This window comes from Schistocerca americana, chromosome X, assembly GCF_021461395.2.
Source record: "Schistocerca americana isolate TAMUIC-IGC-003095 chromosome X, iqSchAmer2.1, whole genome shotgun sequence".
Lineage (NCBI taxonomy): Eukaryota > Metazoa > Arthropoda > Insecta > Orthoptera > Acrididae > Schistocerca > Schistocerca americana.
Window position 1 is genome coordinate 581,505,490 of NC_060130.1, and position 15,452 is coordinate 581,520,941.

A 15,452-nucleotide genomic window follows, 5' to 3' on the forward strand; every position below is an offset into this window, starting at 1 on the left:
ATCAAATACAAAGAATGGAAAGCAGCAAGCAAAGTTTAATGGATGTCATAAAAAACAAAACTAGAGAAACACTGACTGGAGTGACAAATGGAAGGAGAATTTATCATGTTTGCTGTCAAAGAATAACTGGAGAAGTACGAAAGTGAGCACTTTTGATGCAGGAAAAAAAAACAGTAATTAAATAAACATGAAAGTAACACAGCAGAGAGAAAAAAATAGATGCAAAAAAATACATATTAAGTTATCAACACAGGAAGAGGCCATTGAAAATGGAGAAGAGCTAGAAAAGTAAAAGTCCAAGAAATTAAACAGCAACATGGAATCTAAAAACATATTATTTGGAAGTTCTTAACAGATTGAAACTATTGTGTTGGACAAGGACTCAAACCTGGAACCCTGATGGGTAATAACCACAGCAGGTAAGGTTCCAGTTTGGAATCCTGATCTGGGATACAGTTTTGATTGGCTAGGAAGTTTCAAAACACTGCACACTCATCAGCACAGTGACATATTCATTCTGTAAAGATATTATTCATTAGCTAAACCTGTTCTCAACCTGAACCTTGTTTTTAACACAATATTTCTTTACTATGCATACTATTGGAGGTGATATGGCTTTTCCTTCCTCCAGCCTTTGAAATTACTTAACCAGCCAGATATAGTAGGGCTACGAGTTTTATTGTGGACTTCGTACCACAGTGCCCCTCGGCTTTCCTCACTTACACAAGTCACTGCCAGAGCTGAAAGAATGACATGTGACAGAAAAACAGTGCTAGCATCAACAGTGGATTGAGTCCTGGATTTCTGGATTTTTAGGCTGACACTTAACTCATTTCACCACTGTGCCATACCGTCATTCATTATTGAGCTCGGTTATGAATTTATCTGCAGGGTATCCTCCATAAAAGTTGAACAGCCACAGATTCATCAAGTCTACTAGTACTATATTGAAATACTTTAAGAAAAAGTGAAGTCACATTTAAAATTTATTGATTTTGCTTTATCTGTGAATACGCATGTGCATAATGCTCAGTCCACATTGTGTACTGGAAAAGTTTTGCAGTGTGAGGCACTGGGTTGGCAGGTCAAAACTTCTGTAAGTGCATGTTACTCTTGTCATAAGCACTAAGAAAATTATACCATAGCACTTATGACCAATGATAGGTAATGCTAAGGTTGGTTAGTTAGTTAGTTGGTTAGTTAGTTACATATTCCATGGCGGATTTTGCACAGTAGATTGTAATGATGTGGAATGAGTCATTTTACATTCACACCATAAATTAATTTGTATATATGGTTATATTCTGAACATTTGTAAACTATTATTATTATTATTATTATTATTATTATTACAGCACAAAAACAAAAAAATATACAAATGTAAGCTGGTAATTCCTACCCACCACATTACAGTAATAGAAACTCTTTTACAGAATAGAAGTTGTCAAGGATAAACTTTAGTTATTATTCTTCTTCAAAGCAACTGATCTCTGCACATTGCTCATAAAAGAGGCAAATAAAACTTCTAAATGTAAATAGATTAATCATCCATTTTAGTGTCCTGATGAAGTATCCATTGATTACCATTCTTTTCTATAGCAAGAAGTGAGTTGTGTGTCAATAATCTGATAAAGCTGAAAAACTGAGGAGTTCACTACAAAATTGGTGCACCTCACAGGAAGAACAATTTTATACAAAGGTTTCTTTGAAACTGAAATAGTACCCGAAGAAATTATATGAGGATGCACATGCTAGAAACCTGTAATGCATGCCGCATTTTCTTATTCATTCCTTCTATGTAATACATTTTCTTATTCATTCCTTCTATGTAATAAACTACCTCTTATTTTTAAAATGCACCATATATCACATCTTTGTATGTAAATTAGTTTCATTCCTAGAGAACTGTCAAAATTCTGTGAAAAATTTATTCTTGAAGTTCACCATCTACCATCTACTAATCAGCCAAGAGAAAAATTAATTATTTACTAGATAATTGATTTGTCCCCACCTGGCTTGCATAATGGCGGTCATAGCCCCTTGGTGGAGCATACAGAGGATTGCTGAAGACATCACTCGAGTCAACACCTCCTGGTGGATATGGAGTGACTATTGTATGTGGAACATGAGCCACTTGGCCTCTAATATTGCGTGCCTTCCACCACTTTCTGGTGTCATCAATGACCTAAAATACATACAAATACAGATTTCAGTACCCATTAATCTTACCCTTGTAGAACAAAAATATGTACATGCTGGATTAAGATAACATTGTTAACAATTATGATACCTTAAAATAAAAGAATACAAGTATAATCATTAAGGTGTTGTCAAAAATTTAAAATACTGATTAGTATAACAAGGCTTCCTGTTTAAAATTGTTGAAAATGTATTCCTACCAGCTCTAGTAGCATTTAAGATAATTTTTTACCATTTATTTCATTTCTATCCTCAAAACAACTTCATAAGACACTCTAAAACAAAATACTATGAATTCAAAATTCTTCTTTTTATCAAAACCTAGCTGAAGTTTAAGCACCTATTTCACTAATAAGTCTTATTTGTGGAAGCCTTTAATTTCCAGTACTAAGCACAACAGAGTAATTTAATTCAAAACTTGTTATCATTAAAGCTTGCATTTACATACCCAAAAGATACATTTCAAACTGAAGTAGTTATTCAGTAACATGCAGATGGATGAATACAACATACATAAATTTTATTATGTTTTGTCCCACATAATAACATTCATTGCAAAAAATAAGTAAATCTCACCTCTAAAAATTCTCCTCGTACTACAGTCAACTCTTTGTCATTATTGGCCGTTCTGGGATATGTAACCTGGACAATCTTAGCTCCACGACTACGAAGATCCTCCAACCAGCGAGCTTGATCTCTGTGAATTTCTCTTCCACCACCAGTTCTCTCAATTGAATCTGCTGAAATATCACTTCGTGAACTTATATCTCTCGGTGACATTGGTACTCCTCCCATTGATGGGACTGCTGAGAAGTCTCTATCAGAACCTCCTGGACTCTGCGATCTTTCCCTAACACAGACATTACAAAAATTACTTGTAAATTGTCAGGGCATACTGACATCAGAAAATAGTATTAAAAGGGAGTATGAAATTTGTATGACTACTTAAACAACATATCTCATTAATTATTCTTTAATCTATATGATAATTACAGAACTTCACAAACTGATAAAAAATATTAAACTCATTAAACAAAAACAAAAATTCTGTTTAAACAACAGTAAAATACAAAAGTAGATGCTACATCATGTGTTTGTTCTCTGTATGTGATATGAAAAAGAGAGAAAATCAAGTCCTGAAAGAAGTGTTGGATTACATGGAGGTTCAAGAGTAATTTGTAATTTCAAATAATGGCAAAAAATTAAAAAAAGCAGTGTCAAGTCAAATGAAAGCAATGAAGAAGAGTTAAAGATAAACTATAAAAGAAAGTGAAAGGAGGTGAATGGGCAAGGAATAAATTACTTAAAGAAAAAAATCATAAAATAGGAAACAACAAGAAAAATTAAAAGGAAAAGACAAAAAGACATGGAAAGACAGTAGGAGAAAGGCCATCAGAAAAATGATTATCACTAGGGGACAAGATGGTTCAAATGGCTCTGAGCACTATGGGACTTAACTTCGGAGGTCATCTGTCCCCTAGAACTTAGAACTACTTAAACCTAACTAACCTAAGGACATCACACACATCCATGCCCGAGGCAGGATTCGAACCTGTGACTGTAGCGGTCGTGCAGTTCCAGACTGTAGCGCCTAGAACTGCTCGGCCACCTCGGCCAGCTGGGACAAGATGATAGGAGCATAAGGAAAGATGTAGGAAGACTTGAGTACAATGTCACGTGACTTTTGCTTATCATAGAAGTAGCTCTAGGTCAGATAGACAGGGAAGGGGGACAAAATTACCCATTGAATTGTTAAAGGAACTGAACCATCAAGACATTCACCTGCACTAATTTAGGTAAACCATGGAAACTTAAATTCAGATGGATTATCAGAGATTGACTACATGCATCCTCAGAATATGAGGCCAATATCATATCCAATGTGCTACCTCCGAGAGTGAAGGAATAATGAAATGCGATTGTTTCCCAAAATAGTGCCAACAATGTCAGTGCAGCAGGCTTTTGATTGTTATGAAATATAAGAAATTTACAAACATGTGTCTCTCATCCATTGCACATTCAACATATCATATCACACCTGAAAAATTTGTTTTTGATCACTGGTGTCACATCTCAACATACTTAGTTTAGGGCCCTGCCACCTGTACCATTTTGAGCCTTTTAGTTTCGAACACCCAGTTTATAAGCCTAGTCTACCCATTTCAGAGGGTGGTGTAATTCTGATGATTACTTATCATGTTTGAACATCTGGTATCTTTCTTATTAGTTATAGCCTTCCTTTGTGGTTTTACGATTTTCAAAAAAAGTACTTTTCTGGGAATAACAATGGATGTAAAAGACATTTTAACTGTGATACACAGATACTTTTCTTCAATTTACTTCCTAGATTACATGCTCTTAACACACCCAGTAGACCTGCTGCTGGGCGAGAGAAGAAGCTAAACATGTATATACCCTCATCAGAACCACCTATAATATATTTTGTTGAAAAATCTTACTTTCGAACCTATTCCACTTTTTGGAAAGATGTATTTAAATGGGTTTAATATAATCTTTAATACGACTGTGCAGTCATGGGATAATGTATAAAACAACACATGAAACTCAGCTACTAATATTGCCTTTCTCTGATACCTCTCTATCTTCCTCCACTTCATCTTGTTAGTTCACTTGACGTTACACACTGTCCTTTCTGCGGTCACGAGCTCATGGCGTCAGGTCACCAAGTACCTAGTGCTGCCCATAGGTGTCACAGTCAGCGAGTCAATCTCAATCACGTGACCTGGTCTCGAGGCAGAAAAGCTATTCTTTACACGAATATTTTGTCTATAAAGGAGGTATCATGAGGGCTGTCACTATTGGAGTAAATAAAACAGTTTACTTGCAACTGATGCAATAAACTGTTTTATTTATATTTTTTGTATGTTCGGTATTGGTATTGGTGAAACAAACTTAGTTTCTTTATTGGCATCAGTGAATGCAAGCAATTCTAGTGTTCAGAGAATGGGAAGCAGTACAAATATGACAAACATCTTAGAGAACATACTTCAAAGATTCACCCAAATAAATTGAATGTAATTGCATCTCTCCAAAAAAGTTAGTGTAAAGCCTGCGATAAAATTTTCAGTTATGAATTCAGCTTCAAGTGTCATCAGCAACATTATCTTGGTGAAATCTCAAGTAACTGAGTTGGGAGAAAGTCAATAAAGTACTGTGTGTGTAATTTTGAAGCATTGTCAAGAAAAGTGCTATTTAGACAATCTAGATGTAATGCACAATGTTCAGGTTAATATGGAAAATACACAGTTCTCAGTGTTTTCTGAGATTGAAAAGTGGAAAGAAAATACTGAGAAGATAACAAGGGCAATCTTTGTTAAAAAAGGTAGCTCTAAAATGGCCACTGATGGTACTAGATGGTACTATGAGACATTATTATATACGCCATCACTCAGGTCACTCTATTCCACAGAGTAAGGGTATCAGACATTCTAAATTGCAAGGAAGCAAAAAAATTGGTGGAGAGTGCCCAGTACAAAGTAAAGTTACTCAGACCTCAGGTGGTCCATACCAGGTAATATTTATTTCAAAGCATATTGGTCTTGACAATAACTCATGTCACATTAGATTAACTGAAACAAAAAGTGTCAGCATAGCTGTAGATATGAGGAAGAAAATTCCTTTTCAGACTACAGTGAATAAAATCAGAGATTTAGTCTCTGGTTTTGAACTGGAAAGGATTAATCTCCTAATGAGGCAGGATATTGCAAATACTAACCCAACTTGTCCTCATCAGTAACACATCAGGACGCAATTAGAGTAAAGGCCTTGGTGCATGAAATAAGCCCAGGTGATAACACAGAGCTATTTTGTAATCCCAAGGGGTAGTTAGTGAAACTATAAAAGCCTAAAAAGCTCTAATTTTGCATTAATTACAATGAATAAAGCCCAGAGGGAACTCTTGAAGAAATATGAACATGGCTGTGTTTGTGTGGATGCAACACATGAACTAAATAGACATGACTTTGAATTAACTACATTATTAGTGCTAGGCAATATGAGACAGGAGTTTCCTTGTGCCTTCCTTACATCAAACAGGAAGCAAGAAGTCTGCCCTGACACACAAAATGTAAAGTAATGCTCCTAGAAGATAAAGGGCATAGCATGCCATAGTGGTTGTTTTCCCACATACTTTAATATCTTCATTCCATTTTAATTGACAGTTGACATATTTCTTACATACATTGTCATTAGTCATGCCTAAATGTTTAGGATTGCCATGAATATCCGAAGTACCTTCAAAATGCAGAAGTACAAATCATAACAAATGATTGCAAAAGTGCTCAGTGCACTGCACTGCTTAAAATGACAGAAATTGTGACTTCCTTTTGAATGCGATTTAAAGAAAAATACTAATAACAGTGTTAAAAATAACACAATGGGGTACATGAGGACAAATGTTACACATTTTCAATGAAAAGAACTTGGATATTATGGTAACTTAAGCCTGTTGGCAAATAAGTACACATTTTTATGAATCATGCATTTTGTGTTGTTTATAAGGGTACTAAATGAATATTTATATTAATAGCAAACTCCTTTTATTTCTATTTTTGGCATGAAACAGACATACCATAATACTGTGTTATTTTCAGACATTGAACTTGTCAAAATACACTAATGCACATACGCAATCCGTAATCTGGTATTTACAGTTTCTCCTCATTGAGTTTAATATGGATCTATACCACAGTGCAGCTTGCAACATTTTTTGAATAAAGCAAAAAAGATCAAATACACAGTACATCTGAACACTATTGGTACAAAACTATATGATTGACAACCACGATGCCATTATATCTGCATAATTTGTTTTACCATTTGTATACCTGACTGTTAGGTTCTTTCAAGAAAGGTGGCAAGTTCTCATTTTCAAAGAAACAAAGGACAGCAATGGCTTCCAAAACTGGAATGAGCTGTTCGTTTAATTCATCTGCTAGAAAGGTTGCCTTAGTTTAGCATCTCAAATGATCTCAAAAGTTGATATGTAGCTTCAATCATCTTTAATACTGTGTGTGCACATCATAATGACACCAGACTTGAGTTTATCATGGTGCAAATAACTTCCTCTCCCTTGCTGGTATATAGCTTTTTGCTTAGGTGAAATCAGCAAACTTGGGAAGTTAGATGGCTGACTCATTGAGTGTGACATCTACTGACAGCACTAGGTACTTAGTGGCCTGATATTTTAAGCCTAAAATACCAGCAGAAAGGACAGCGCATAATTTCAAGTGTTAGTTCTTGCATCGTTTTTTGTCTTATTTTCTCTTTCATTTCTTTTTCCCTCCTCTATTGTGTTCTTTTCAGCTTTTCCTCACATAGCTGACTTTGCACGTAGTAATTCCATGAAAATGTCTTGATCACTAAAAACTTCATTCATGATCCATTTTGAGTCATCGTCATAGTCTGCCCCTGGTAGCTGAGTGGTCAGCGCGACAGAATGTCAATCCTAAGGGCCCGGGTTCGATTCCCGGCTGGGTCAGAGATTTTCTCCGCTCGGGGACTGGGTGTTGTGTTGTCCTAATCATCATCATTTCATCCTCATCGACGCGCAAGTCGCCGAAGGGGCATCAAATCATAAGACTTGCACCAGGTGAACGGTCTACCCGATGGGAGGCTGTCGTCACATGACATTATTATCATTAGTCATCATCATTAGATAACTGTGGCAAAATTTACACAAAAAACAAATTCAAAAAGCTAATACATAATACTTACGAGGCCAAAGTAACACTGAGATCAGAAATACATATTACGTAGAAGTACTTACACTATGCTTAGGGAAGATCACATAAGTGAGCAATACAAGAAAAATGTATAGTCTCATACGCATTTGCCATTAGGCAATATTTGCAAAAGATGTCATTTGGAGACTTCGCACTGTAGACTGAAGGTAGTCAACTTGAGGACTGTATTGCAACGACATGACGCCAGATGGCGTTGATGTCAAAGATCGAGACAAACCAAGACATAAATTTTGTAAGATGCAAAATAACATAAATATTCCTACCATGTTACATCTGTTTTTTTAACAGTGTCGTATCATAAATAAACAAATAAAACAGAATATGCTATGAGTCAAAACCTGTCACAGGATGTACAATACGTCATACAGCACCTTAGACAACTAGGCACATTGAGAGAGGAAGCAACACAGATGCTGCCATTATAAAGGAAGACATGCAAGCAAGCTTCAACCTATTGACACCACAGGTGGGTCATGTCACAAAACAAAACCTATCACAAAATAACAATTTTTCCAACTGTGTCAGAGTCAACTGGGGATGGATAGGAATGAGGAACAAGGGGGAGTGGCTGTAGGTGGAGGGGAGGGGGCACCAAGGGCAAGGTAAGGGTCAGATGAAGATAGATGTTGAATTACTTGGAGGGGGGAAGGGATAGGTGTACCAGCATAATGGTCTACTTTAAAAGATAATAATGTACTGAAAAATAAAGACCATGGTCATTTCTATTGTAATGTAATTTTAATGTCATTATGTTTGTTATATTAAGTTAGTGAAAATATACCATTGGAACAATATTTCCTCCACCCCTTCCTTCTTTATTCTCCTGGATCCCTTCATGGAACCCTTCTGTCCAGCTCCTCTGTTCTCCACACCTTCCAAACCTCTGTCTTTTCCTACACACCTCCCCCTACCCCTACCCCCTCCAAGTAATTCAACATCTGTCTCCATCTGACCCCTATCCTGCCTTTGGTTCCTGACCACCCCCCCCCCCCCCCCCCCCTACAGCCCTCCAATGGTTCCTTGTTCCTCAGTACACCCTGACACAGTTGGAAAAATTGCTACTGTGCTTTTCAACAGACATGCTGCCCTGTACACATTCTTCATTCTCTGATGAAGGTATAGCAGTGTTTGTCCGTTGGCAGCCAAGAAAAGAATAACAGCATGCTGGTCCTGTTTGGATGAATTTGGTAATAACATCGCCATAGCTCACATTTCTGCATTCACATCATGCATGTTGGACAGATGCGAATGCCACTCTTGTCCCTTTCTTACATGTCAGTGCTTATATACCCACATCAGACTGAGTTACGTCACTTACATGCTGTGGCAATGACATCAAATGGAAACTCTTAGATGGCCCCTTATATCTATGTGCCACCTGAGAATGAGCCATCACTCTGAACTGGTAGTGGCAAATAAAATGCTAAAAAAAAATTTAGCTCTGGTGGAGTATTATTACAACAGTATGCATTTCACAGAAACTATTTAGTTCAAAAACAGTGGTTATGGGCTGGACATGTGTCCAGCTTGTATAAGTATCATTACAGTCCCACTTGATAGTGAACTCTATTTCTAATTATTTCAATCTATATATGAATCAAAAATATACCTGCAACTAGAAATAAAAACATAGTTTTGCAAACTTCATGGAGATGACACAAATACAGGAAGTAATTAAGATGGTATTATACCTGATTGTGCAATAAATGTTTTGTCCCTAATCTTCTTGATTGCACAATAAATGTTAGCTTGTTTTTAGACTGATGTTACAGTCTGTTGCAAATCAGTACCAGTGTCAACAAATGGACATTGCTTCATGGCTGCTGAACAACCCCAGATGGGGTCTATAGGCCAGTAATGCCAAACGAGTGTTTCAACTGTTGTTTGATTTTTGTAAGTGCAAGAATTTTGCTTCATCAACAAAAAAGGAGGAAATGGTTATGAGAACTGTGTGTAATCAAGGATTAACTAGGAGAACTATGCAGACCTGGTATCAAAGATGAGACAGCTGTGGTTCTGAAAGCCAGCACCTATGTAAAATTTTATGTGTGCCTCTATCTGTTGCTGGATGGAAAGTATAACTTTTTTCGATCTATAATTGATGGTAATTTCAATTTTAAGATGTTTCCTTCTATTTATTGTATACTGATGACATTCATGGTAAAGAATATAAAAAAACTGACACACTGAACTTCTGAAATCAGGCCTTCAGATTATGATGCACTTACCTTTCATCACGACTGTACCTATCAGTTCGAGAACTGTAGTATCTGTTTGGATCAGGAGGGGAAGCATCCTGCTGCTCATAGTCAAAGTAGTCACTGCTATAGTGTGAATCATCACGCTCAGGTTCACGGTGATGGTAATGTTGGTCACGGAGATCAGGCTGTTGCAGAAATGTTGAGACTAAATACATATTTACTTCACTATAAAATGAAGTAAAAAGGTAAAGTACATATGCCATCTAAACAACAACAAAATCTGATATCAGCATATTCCTGCCTTACATAAAATGTATATGTATATGTTTCAGAAAAATAAAATAAAAAACCCACTGAGGATGAGGATGCCACAAATGGGGTGAAAAATTTTTTTGGGGTTAAGCAAAACAAAAACTAAGTTCTTGCAAGAAGGTGGATCCTCTTTAAATCATTATTATTTTCTGCAAGTATGGGAACATAGCTTAAAATTTGATCAAATCATTAGATAGCAAATATGGCATAGCCTATACTCTCTTCTCTGGATATTGCAGGTGTTTGTATTAATTGTTACTCTAAGGTGACAATACCAAAATTTATTGATAGGGACCCATCTGCTTTGTGACAAAACGAGATGAAGATGGAGTAAAAGACATCAGTGGGAGTAGAAGATCAAAGATGGTACATTACAATGCACCATGTGATGAGGTGTTTATCATCCTGTGATTATATATTTTATTGTCCACTGCTAGGTACACTATGTGGTCAAAAGTATCCGGACCCCCCCCCCCCCCCCCCCAAAAAAACATACATTTTTCATATTAGGTGCATTGTGCTGCCACCTACTGCCAGGTACTCCATATCAGTGAGCTCAGTAGTCATTAGACATCATGAGAGAGCAGAATGGGGCACTCTGCGGACCTCATGGACTTCGAACGTGGTCAGGTGAATGGGTGTCACTTGTGTCTTACGTCTGTACATGAGATTGCCACACTCCTATACATCCCTAGGTCCACTGTTTCTGATGTGATAGTGAAGTCGAAACATGAAGGGACACATACAGCACAAAAGCATACAGACCGACCTCGTCTGTTGACTGTCAGAGACTGCTGACAGTTGAAGATGGTTGTAATGTGTAGTAAGCACACATCTATCCATACCATCACACAGGAATTCAAAACTGCATCAGGATCCACTGCAAGTACTATGACAGTTAGGTGGGAGGTGAGAAAACTTGGATTTCATGGTCAAGCAGCTGCTCATAAGCTGCTCATAAGCCACACATCGTGCCAATAAATGGCAAACAACACTTTGCTTGGTGTATGGTGAATGCCCAGTGAACGTCATCTGCCAGCATGTGTAGTGCCAACAGTAAAATTCGGAGGCAGTGGTGTTATGGTGTGGTCGTGTTTTTCATGGAGGGAGCTAGCACCCCTTGTTGTTTTGTGTGGCACTATCACAGCAAAGGCTTACATTGATGTTTTAAGCACCTTCTTGCTTCCCACTGTTTAAGAGCAATTCAGGGATGGCAACTGCATCTTTCAACGCAATTGAGCACCTGTTCGTAATGCATGGCCTGTGGTTACATGACAATGACATCCCTGTAATGGACTGACCTGCACAAAGTCCTGACCTGAATCCTATAGAACACCTTTGGGAGTCCCACCAACAGACACTGATACCTCTCCTTAGTGTAGCACTCTGTGAAGAATGGGCTGCCATTCCCCAAGAAACCTTCCAGCACCTGATTCAACATATGCCTGTGAGAGTGGAAGCTGTCAGCAAGGCTAAGGGTGGGCCAACACCATACTGAATTCCAGTATTACCAATGGAGGGCACCATGAACTTGTAAGTCATTTTCAGCCAGATGTCCAGATACTTTTGATCACATAGTGTATATGATCTATCGGGTTTTATGTGAAACATATAATTCTCACAGCCATCACTCACCTCCTGTACAGGCTACAGTTTCACACTTCAATGTGTGATATTCATAAAAGCTGAAGATTCATCCCCATTCAAACTTCGTAACTTTCCCATCTTTGTTACAATGTTTGATACTGGCAAACAAAAATAAAATGTTCACTGGTCTGCTGCAATATTTTCTGTGTGTCTGAATGAGCTTTCAGTGTGTGCTGCCCTGCACACCCATACACCTTGCTAATGTTAAATATTTGCAAACTGTTTCTTTCTATTATTTGAATTCTTCATTAAAGATGATGCAATTTGTAGATATAGTTGTTCACTTGGTAGAATTTTTCTAATTATCTGTTGGAACATGGTTTGACAAAACAGGCAAGACATGTAATTACTGGAGACCTTTATTCAAAGCTCGCTGTACAGAGAACAGCACACAACTAAGAACCACAGAACAACAGGTTACGGGCCCAGGTTATTCGATTGGCAAAAGTTCCTTTTTTTGATTAGACAAAAACTTAAATTTGTAAGCTGAAAAGTGTGGACATAAACAAGTTCAGTAACAAGTCAAATATGGTGTATGTGACTGTTGCACATGGAGTTTGAATAGAAACACTTTCACGTGATAACTACAACACATGGAGAATACATTACTCTGCAGCAGAGTGTGTGCTGATGTGAAACTTCAATTTTAATCTGCCAGGAAGAGGGTAAAGTCAAAGTGATAGTAAACAGATTGGTAAATTGTTTTATTTATAAGAAAATCGTCCACAGGCATCTGTTGTTGCCAAACCTAAAGTTAAGAAAAATGATACACAAATCTGGCATGCTTGATAAGCCAGTTGAACTTGCAAGATTTGGTCAAAATACTCAATGTGAGAGGCTTGAAATCAATGATGTCAATCTCACTTGATGCACTATATGCCTTGAAGAAAAAATCACATCCACTCCCTTCACCAAATGAGAAAGGAACTCAAACAATCTTCTGGAGTTAATCCACTCTGGTTTCTGCAGGCCAATGACAGCAACATATCAAGATGGTGCAGGTTTTTTGTGACAATCACAGCACATGGTATCAAGTCCATTTCCTTCGACATAAAGCAAAAATTGTCAATAAATTTGTTGAATTCTAAAACCTAGTTGAAAATTAGACTGGTCATAATATTAAATCATTTCAGGCAACGACATCCAAAGTCGTTTTTTAACTAAAGGACTGTACAATGAAAATCCATATGAGAAGTGGCTGAAGAGAAAATCTGATCTATCTAATCTTCATGTATTTAGGCAAAAGGTTGTCATCCTGGATAAATTACCAACTTAAATTTAAAACAAAGGAGAGTTTGATCCTAAAGGCAATGAAGAGGTTTTTGTAGGCTATTCCAACTGTTTGAAAATCTATCATTTGTGGTTATCAAGAGATCACACGATTCAGAATGTCAAGATTTGTGAAGTTCCATGAACATGACAGTTTTGATCCCAAACAAAGTTATGTGGTCTTCTGTGAAGATGAACCAGATCATTACCAAAGAAGAAGCGCCAACATGAATTCTGTGGGAGCAGATTCCAGTTCTCAGTATGTCATGGGAGAAAAGGGCAAGGCGAGTTTCACACAAGCACCACTTTCTAAAACCATGGTGATTTGTGGACATAAGCTTCTTAGCCTCAAGGAAGTTTATTATATTGGAACTGTGAATCTGTTCAAGAATTCTGCAGAAAACAGGAGTTAGGGATACTGGTCTGTAATTTTGTGGGTCCGTTATTTTACCTTTCTTATATACCAGAGTCACCTGTGCTTTTTTCCAGTCACTTGGGACTTTGTGCTGGGCAAGAGATTCATGATAAATGCAAGCTAGGAAAGGAGCCAATGCCATATAGTACTCCTTGTAAAAATGAACTGAGATTCCATCTGGACCTGGTGATTAATTTGCTTTCAAATCTTTAAGTTGCTTCTCTATGCCAGGTACGCTTATTTCAACGTCGCCCACATGGGAATCTGTCTGATGGTCAAATGATGGTATGTTTGTATGGTTCTCCTGTGTGAATGATTTCTTGAACATGAAATTTAAAACTTTGTCTTTCATTTTGCTATCTTCAACTGCCACACCAGACTGGTCAACAAGGGACTGAATGGACGCCTTAGACCTGCTTAATGATTTTACATACGACCAGAATTTTCTTGGGTTCTCTACCAGATCTTTTGCTAAGGTGTGACAGTGGTAGTTGTATGCTTCGCACGTAGATCTTTTCACAGACAAATGAATCTCTACAAACCTTTGCTTGTCATCATTTGTGGATCCCCTTTTGAACCTAGAGTGCAACAGCCTCTGCTTCCTCAGCATCTTATGAATTTCGTTATTAAACCATGGTGGGTCTTTTCCATCTTTTATCCACTTACCAGGCACGTAACTCTCCAGGCCACAATTTACAATTTGCTTAAACTTCGTCCATAATTCTTGGCAGTAATGCAACCTTGCAGAGTAGTCATGAGATCTATGGAATACCATGGTTTGGTTGCCCAAATCATCATTGAACCCCCAGCATGTTTCACTTTTGGAACATAAACTCACCCAGAAGTTGGAAACAATGTGAAACAAGATTTTCCCGACCAAATGACATCCCTCCATTTCTCCATAATCCTGGTTTTATGGCTTGAGCACTGAGTTTTCCTGTTGCGATGAATGGGTTAAGATTTCCAGCTTGCCAATTCTCTTTAATGATCATCTGTCACGATGGCTCGGCACACACTTTTGTCAGCATCGTGACAAAACGGATGATGTTTTCCCATTTTTTCTTTAAGCAGTATATATCTCTGACATGGTGCCTCTTGAAACACCAAACACTCTGGCTCCCTTGGTCATGGAAGCACTCACCATATGAGCACCAACAATTTATCCATGTTTGAGTTCACTTAACTTTGACATCCTGCACTCACAACTACACAAAACACTGCTCTAACAGTGATTGACATGTATATTAAGAATATGACACAGATGGTATTCATGGTCAAATACAGCAGAACAAACTCCAGACTTGGCTAGCATCTGCATTTATGTTCAAGCATGTATTTCTCATGGTGTTTCCGTATTTTCATCCAACCCCATACCTCATCATTGATTTTCCAACAAACTGATACTTTCGTTGAAAACCTCAGAGTTTTGTTATACAGTGTCTTCCTTCTTCTACTCTCTCTCTCTCTCTCTCTCTCTCTCTCTCTCTCTATCTCGCTCTCTATCTGTCCATCACTTCTAACTATTCCCGTCTCTTCCACATTCACCCCAGTGGCATCAGAACAGGAAATAAGTGTGTATGATCTAGCAAATAATATATGCAACTATTCTTATAATGTATGGTTTCCTCTGCCTACACAACTGTT

General features: G+C 37.6%; 1 protein-coding gene across 3 annotated transcripts in view; it reads right to left on the bottom strand.

The window, feature by feature from the left end:
- The window catches only part of LOC124554913 (epidermal growth factor receptor kinase substrate 8-like protein 2), a 197,047-nt gene that overhangs the window by 20,904 nt on the left and 160,691 nt on the right, over positions 1–15,452 (bottom strand). For all 3 annotated transcript variants that reach the window (XM_047128600.1, XM_047128602.1, XM_047128601.1), the window contains exons 11-13: positions 10,193–10,350; positions 2,776–3,049; positions 2,012–2,185 (exon numbers count right to left, since the gene is read on the bottom strand). In XM_047128600.1, the coding sequence (XP_046984556.1) occupies positions 2,012–2,185; positions 2,776–3,049; positions 10,193–10,350 (606 nt within the window). The remainder of the gene's footprint in view (positions 1–2,011; positions 2,186–2,775; positions 3,050–10,192; positions 10,351–15,452) is intronic.